This window comes from Raphanus sativus, unplaced genomic scaffold, assembly GCF_000801105.2.
Source record: "Raphanus sativus cultivar WK10039 unplaced genomic scaffold, ASM80110v3 Scaffold3548, whole genome shotgun sequence".
NCBI lineage: Eukaryota > Viridiplantae > Streptophyta > Magnoliopsida > Brassicales > Brassicaceae > Raphanus > Raphanus sativus.
In genome coordinates, this window is record NW_026618854.1 from 3,026 (window position 1) to 10,604 (window position 7,579).

Genomic DNA, 7,579 nt, shown 5'->3' on the forward strand with positions numbered 1-7,579 from the left:
TTTTTTTTCATTTACTTGATGTATTTTGTTTCTTACAAAAATTGATTTTTATAATAAAATATGAGCAGGTATGAGTTATTAGTGGTAATGAAAAAAATAAGAGTTGATCCTTTTATCCTAGAGGTTTCTATACATCTATCCTTTATGTTGTATTGTCTTATTGTAATGCTCGTAGAGCTAGAATTATCTCTTCTTCAAAGTGTAGTCCGATTGTTTAAGTTTTAATGAAAGTGGTGTTTCAAAAAAAAAAAGAGTTGATTTCGACATCTTTAAGATATTTCTATATTTATATATATAATAATATTTAGGGACATATATATATGTTTTAACCCAATTATGTTTATTAATTTCTGAAATAACTATTTTATTTTTTTCTATAAACATAATATGTTTTTTACTTAATCATGAAATGTTTTTTTACAGAAAATAATTAGTGTAAACTTAAATTTTATTATAGTTTCTTTTAACATAGAGTAAAATACATTAGAAATTGTTTTATGTTAACCAGTTGATGATTATTTATGTCAGATACTTAGACTATGGAACTTTGTAGCATAAGTGAAATTATTTTTCACTCAATGGCAATATTCTTTTTTATGAAAACTATTAAAATATGATGGAAAAAATACCAATCCCTAGGGAATTATTTGATGAACCTAACAGTAGCATGCGATACTCAGAGTCGTGCCTACCGAAGATAAAAAACAGAAACCTTGGCTTTGGGTATCATTGCAACATATAAACATATTTTTTCTTATTTATAAAACTATCAAATAGGTATAGTAAAAGAATATATAATTGTAAATGAACTCATAAAAATAGATAAGACTAAGGTCACAACACAACAGAAGTTTTATTGTTTTGGTCAACAAAAAATATTACTACACAACACACAGGATACACATGATGAAGATTATATCCATGGCACATCTGATATCTTCCCATCTTTTTTCTCTCGTCTGTTGGAACCACAGAATGACCAATCGAGAATCTTGTTCACTCGTTTTAGATGCTTGGTCTCACGTTCAGACGGCTTGCCAGCTTCTGTCCCAGTGACTTATCAGCCTGGTTCACACATCGTTAGCCAATCAGTCTTAAAAACGTTAAAAAAACTTCACAAACTTGTTTAACTATTAAAGGCTCAAGGAAAGATACAATGACAGTAAAAGAAATTTTTCAGATTATATACCTGGGACCTGTAAGATATCCAGATGCTGCAGATTTCATGTGTGATGGGAGGGGGTGACAGAGCATCAATCCATCGACCGACGTTCTTGCCTGAAGTAGAAAGCAACCATAAGACAATAAACATGTAAATGTATTGAGTATCACCAAAAAGAAAATATTAAAAATAATGTGTACCTCTCTGGTGTGAAGGAACAATTGCAATCTCTAGACTCCTTGAAGTTGTTCTCTTTCTCAATAATACACTGCAAAACAGATTTTGAACTTTTAGATCATTTGTTTTCTTGTCTGAACAATCCTTATGAAACTGAAACAGAGTTTCTTAAGTTTGAGTTGATTACTGGCCCTCCACGTTTTACATAGCAGACTGCAGGTGGAGTTGGATAATTCTCTGCATGGCGAACTGGGTCATACCTTGAAGGGAAGTAGTTAACCTGCACCAAACCACCTCTCATAAGAAAAATATATTCTAGCTTCGTGGTTTCATAAGCTACTTGCCTGGGTCCTTGTGAAGTTAGTTATAAGGACTTCAGACCATACACATAAATAATAAAGCTTTCATTCTCTTACCACCAGCACTGACTATTTGCTCAGCCCAGATATCAGAACCGGGTTTTCTGCACCAACAATCTATAAACATAGAAAAGGCATTTAAGCTCTCATTTTAAGACACGATGTAGAAGTAAAAATGATACCGAGGTACTAAGTACTAACCAAGAGAAGTTTGTCGTTCAGACTGTAGATTAGGCCTGGGCGTTCGGGTACCCATTCGGGTTCGGTTTGGGTTTTTCGGATTTTGGTTCTATTTTGTAACACCTTCTAGGTCCCATTCTAGTAAATCTACAAGTTCGGTTCGGGTTCGGATATAACACATCGATTTCGGTTCGGTTCGGTTAATACCCGAAGTAACCATATATCATTCGGATTCGGGTTATATCAGATCGGTTCGGATATACCCTAAGTAAAATCTAAAATTCAATAGAAAAACATAAAAATATATACTTATTTATATATAATAGAGTATTTAAGATATTTTTTAAAAAAAATTAGATACTTATTGTTAGATATCATGTTGAAATAAACATGAAATTGAATATTTGAAGTACATTTTTATGTTTTAAATATTTATATTATATATTAATTCGGACATTTGGATCGGTTTGTTCGGATATTTTTCGGGTTTTTGGGTTTTCGGGTTTTTCGGATTATCCATTCGGGTTCGGTTAATAACACTTCGGGTTCGGATATGTTTTGTAACACCCTACAAGATCCATTCGGATATTTTTTAGAATTTGGATTCGGTTCGGATCGGGTTTTTCGGTTCGGGTTCGGTTCGGATTTCGGGTTACGGGTTTTATGCCCAGCCCTACTGTAGATCATCAGCCACTACCATAAACAGACTCTCCAAAGATATCGGTTTTTTTTTACTCTTGCCTCAGATTGATCATCACTGTTTTATCTTCACCAAGACCTGCACAATCGTCATCGTTCTCATCATAAACCATCAAACTCCAGAATCGAAACCGAGCAATCATTCCATTAATTAACCAAACAAAATAGAGCAATCATTCAATTGATTGTTTTAAGAAAAAACTAAGAAACCATACCATTGACCATCTCTTTGGGTTCCGCCGGAATTGATCTGCAGCTCCCTGATTCGAGACGGAGAAATACGTAGCTTATATAGTGGTGGGGGAGCAAATAAATGGGATTAATAACGAAGCCTTTACTCGGAATGTTTGAGTTGGTGAGAAGAAGAGCAAACGGCATCGAGTCGCCGTCACAGAATGATGAAAGACGACCACAGCTGATTAGGGTTTGGAGGTGAGATATATTCTTTCGGGCCAGAAACAGTTTTAAATTTCACAGCCCAAACTCAGAACACGCAAACGCCCACGACGGTGAGGAATAAATGATACGGTGCGTTTGGCGTAGGTGGACACATGTCAGTTTCTGGAGAGGCGAATTATCTACATAGATTCCTATGTGGAGCTCTATGGAGAGATTAAACTGTTTTTTTTATAGTAATAGATGTGGGCTTGAAAGCCTGGAAGATATTAACCCCAATAAACTATTTTAGTAGAATGCTCTAAAATAAAAACTACATATTTTTTATCAGTACTTACACAATAGTAAGTAGCATGCACGATTACACATTTAGATGCTATCTTTAGTTTAGGATATTTCACATTTTATTCTTTATAAAATATTTTTAAATCTTTTATGCGTATATATGTATACAGAAACATTCAAATCAAATATATATTTGTATATTCATTAAATTAATTATTGGAAAGACAAATTCTGCAGTATGAAAATACTGATGAGAACTAATTAAACACAATTATATTTACAAAGTTAACCGTACAAAATCCACAAGGAGGCAAGAGAAAACAAAGCATTCCACTTTTTTCTCTCCTAAACCTTGAACAAAACGGAAGTTTGAAAGGTAAAAGCAATCTACAAAGCGAACAGGGCTAATGTCGATTTTACGGTTTTATAATAGCCATGTTCTTTACGTTGTCGCTGCTGCGATCCTTTACCGAACAGGGCTAATGTCTTTCTACTGCTTGTGTGTAAGATGTTCAGAGCAGTGGTATTAAAAACTAGAAAGCTACAGTAACTTCTGTTATTTTCTAAGGGATCTTATTATCGGAAAGAGACTCATCTGTTTTCTTTTGGTCAAGAAAAATATGAAACACTTTGTCCTCAAATGCAAATATAATACCTTTTTTACTAAGAGAAGGTTGTAATCGAATGCCAATATAAATTCTATTAATTATTCGATTACCTTTTGATGAAATGTCAATTTCAAATCCAAAATGTATTTTCCCGGAATGATAAATTCTATTATTCGATTACAAGCTGACATGAGGCCGAAGCTTTGGACATATACGTCAAATCCTTCATTATGATCTGACCATTATCCATGCACGTTCTATGTAATCTGATCGTAGCAGTCTTTAAACGATGAGCGTTTTTCAGAATGTAAGCTGCGGCTTCTCTCTCATCTAGTGTTCCTCCATAGCCTCTCCATTGAAGAATCTCGAGATGGAAGCTCAACCATTTAGGAACAGGGCTCGGTTCCGAGCCTAAACAGTACTGTTGATTCTCGGTATCTTTGGGATATGTCTAGGAAACATAAAAAGGCATGGATTATATCAATTAAAAGTTTCTTGAAACTGATTACAAAGACGGGACAAAAGTGAACTTACGCGACCTAGCTTGAGAGATTGTAAATAAGGAAAATATTTCAGCAAACTCAGAAGTAGATTAGAGCGAAAACTGTTGCAAACTTCTAGTTCAAGATGAAGAAGCCGGTTGAAGATTAAACTATCCCTTAGATCAAGAACCTGTGGCTGTGTACACAAAAAAAAACACTGTTACTTAATCTTGAAAGCAATTGATATATTTTCAAAGCAAATGAAACCAATATTGCGGAAAAATAAAGATTTTAAGGGGTTTACCAGTGAAGGATACAAACATATAACAAGATGCTCAACGGAAGAAAGAACTCTCAGAAGATTTTCATTTTTGGACATATCAACTGATACATCTGCCTCCACCAGTTTAGGCATATCCTCAAGAAAGTTATAATAACCGCAGCGATCGAAGATCTTTAGGTAATTTAAAAAAGGAGTGTTTATCTCGAGTCTTGGTTCATCAGAATTATAATAGGCACGTTCTGAAGTAATGGATAATCTCTGTAGAGAAGGGACTGACATGTTGAACAAAAAACGACCACGACTGCAAAGTCTTTGGAGGAATAGATCTTCAAGAACAGGACAGGCCGATAAAAGTCTTGCGAAAGATTCTTCGCACCCGAAATTCACACATGTGAGGTGCAAAATTTTCAGGGAAAGGAAACAAATAGGAGAATCAACAACGTCCAAAATAATCCTACCTTGAAGTTTCAAGACAAGGAGTGTTTTAAAGACCGTGAGGTTATTGGGAAATGTGATGGGAGTGTAATAACCATAATAATAATTCAAATTGATTTTCATCTCTAGGAGATTGGAACGGATATTTGGGAATAACAGATTATCTATGGAATCGGTGTACTTCCCAAGTTTGAGATTTAGGGTTTTGAGAGCTTCATGTAATGGCAAGGACGTGACACAAAATTGGTCAAATCCAAGGGAACCAATGTAAGGACATGTTTCGTCATACACGAGCACTGGCATCATCTTCCACACATATTTCCATCGTGTAGACAATAAGCTTGTGGACATTGCAGTTCTTACCGGAGTCAGTGAGAGGATTCTTAAGAGCAAATCGTCAGGAAGGTGACTGATCCTATCTGGATGCAGAACCTCTTCACTTCCCAATCTTGCAACTTTCATCTCCCAGTCGTTTGAGATCCGAAGGAGTAACCTAACTTTGGAGCGTAGAGAAAAAGAGAGATATGGAACCCTGGTTTTTGTTAAGGGTTACCTCTCGCAAATTATCCTTTTTTTCGGTTAGTCCACCAAGTTTTGTATTAAAGCCCATGAAGGAAACATTGTACAAGCCTGATATTACAACAACTTGACTTGACACATCACATTCACGTGTTAAACATTATCAGGAATTCGCCTGGATTGTCTGCCGGCGACGCTTGGTTCTTCAGCGACGTTTCATCATCATACATACCATAACTTGATCCTTTTGTATGTGATCGCTGGAGTCAATAACAAGATCTACAACACCCACCATAGCTTCAATTACATAACTAGGTATATGAAATCACATACACGATTAAAATAATTGGAAAGGCTTTGCTTGAGAGATATAATTAAACCAAACCTGGTCGTTACAGTTTATTACATTGTGGAACCAGTTGCAATATTATCGAACATTTTGATCTTTGCCGTCTCACTTGTGATGTTCTGAAACGCTTGGATTTCGAGGAATCTCTTAGAAAGAATGGTTCAGGTCCTTACGGAAATAGATGAAACACGGGCTCTCTTCAATCTAATACCGCACCAAGCTATTGATAAAGACAAACTGCTTCTCTTTTTATTTGCTTTTGTTCTTTAGCTAATTAACTGCATCAAACCCAATTATCTACTTTTTGTTACTTCTTTCGCCATTTCCCATTTGCTTATAATGTCTCTCAAATTTGGTTTCCACTACTGACTGAATGAGTTTATTAACGTAAATTTATGTGTCCTCAGATTGTTAACTTTCATCTCCCCTTCTTATGTGTTAGGATAATGCTTAGGGTTTGATGATAAGTCGTCTTGATATGTTACAGAGATACATAAAACTTCAGAGCTAAAACTTTGTCAACATTTTTAAATTGTTATTACCGGTCCAAACAGTTAGTTTGATCGGCTAATGTTCTTGCCATCATTCGAACCTTTCTTTATACAATAAAATCCGTTACTTTATGTCGTACTTTTAAAAACAGTCTTTAGACATTACATTCTCGTTTTTTATGTACACAATATCTAAACGTAAGTTAGTAAACTACCTCAGAAAACGCTTTCCCATTAGTATTCATGGCCTAATTCCGAAAACCCAGCTTGATGAGCATTGGGGTGTCAAATTTGTTTAGCCTCATGAAGTTACGTTGATCAATTAAGTTGTTCATCTTATAGGTTCATCAATATCCACTGGTTCTCCAAAATTCATTAGTTTGGTAACAAAATAGAAAGGTTACCTTTGTTAAGCTAAAAATGGGGGCAGAGATTATGGATCTCTTGCTATTACTGGTACTTTTCTTTACTTTGTAATGCCAATATTACTGGTACTTTTCTTTACTTTGTAATGCCAATTTTGTCTAAAGAACAAGTTAGGTCGTCCCACCAACATTTTACATTCACTTCTCAGTCTGAGAACTACCGGAATGTAATATTGTACGGATCAGCCATATAACTTCACTGACCTCAACGTTGTTTGCCTTCTTCACTTTATCTGACTCTGATTGTCTGACTACTACTACTTCTTCATAAGGTTAATGTTTAATATAAACAAGAACACAAAATGAATAAACCATGTTCCAGTTCCACATTTGGATTTAAGTACATTTGCATCTCAATCTTATTTATTCTTACGAGGAAATAATATGAAACGAGATCAATTTACATAGGCTTGATAAAGAGGAAATTAACTTGTACAGGCTTGTTCACCAACTCTGTGACATAGTACATAGTGGGTGGAATTGGAGTTTTCATTTTTATTAGCCTGCCAAAATAGAGTCCTTCCGATCTAAGGCTAGACTTAGTTGTGTTCCATAACCTTTGTTGTAGACTTAATAGAAAATAGTATAGCAACTCAAAGTTTATTTAATATATAAGGATCTAACATAATTAAGATTTGTATCCTCCTATCCTAATATTCAAAAAGTATGACAAAATAGTTTCATGAAACTTTCATCATTTCATGCTACTCTTTAAATATTTGTAGCATG

General features: G+C 34.9%; 1 protein-coding gene and 1 long non-coding RNA gene across 2 annotated transcripts; both read right to left on the reverse strand.

Moving 5' to 3' along the window:
• Positions 1-795: 795 nt before the first annotated feature.
• Positions 796-1,929, reverse strand: LOC108836285 (uncharacterized). The gene is made up of 6 exons (XR_001947100.2): positions 1,900-1,929; positions 1,756-1,815; positions 1,527-1,619; positions 1,363-1,430; positions 1,190-1,278; positions 796-1,065 (listed from the first exon to the last, which is right to left on the reverse strand). It is a non-coding gene; the product is annotated as an uncharacterized LOC108836285 (long non-coding RNA).
• A 2,106-nt stretch (positions 1,930-4,035) lies between these two features.
• LOC108836209 (putative F-box/FBD/LRR-repeat protein At5g56810) lies at positions 4,036-6,217 on the reverse strand. Its single transcript, XM_057001374.1, has 4 exons — positions 5,971-6,217; positions 4,653-5,864; positions 4,401-4,538; positions 4,036-4,317 (listed from the first exon to the last, which is right to left on the reverse strand). Exons 2-4 carry the CDS (start codon positions 5,526-5,528, stop codon positions 4,036-4,038), a joined length of 1,296 nt encoding a protein of 431 aa, XP_056857354.1. The 5' UTR covers positions 5,529-5,864; positions 5,971-6,217.
• Positions 6,218-7,579: the final 1,362 nt, after the last annotated feature.

What these genes read in the sequence shown, in the direction of transcription:
- LOC108836209 (XM_057001374.1), bottom strand. Translation starts at nt 5,528, where the DNA reads ATGAAAGTTGCAAGATTGGGAAGTGAAGAGGTTCTGCATCCAGATAGG. An exon ending in TATGTTTGTATCCTTCACTG is followed by an intron (nt 4,539 to 4,652) that starts GTAAACCCCTTA and finishes ACACAGCCACAG; the next exon opens with GTTCTTGATCTAAGGGATAG. An exon ending in AATCTCTCAAGCTAGGTCGC is followed by an intron (nt 4,318 to 4,400) that starts GTAAGTTCACTT and finishes TATGTTTCCTAG; the next exon opens with ACATATCCCAAAGATACCGA.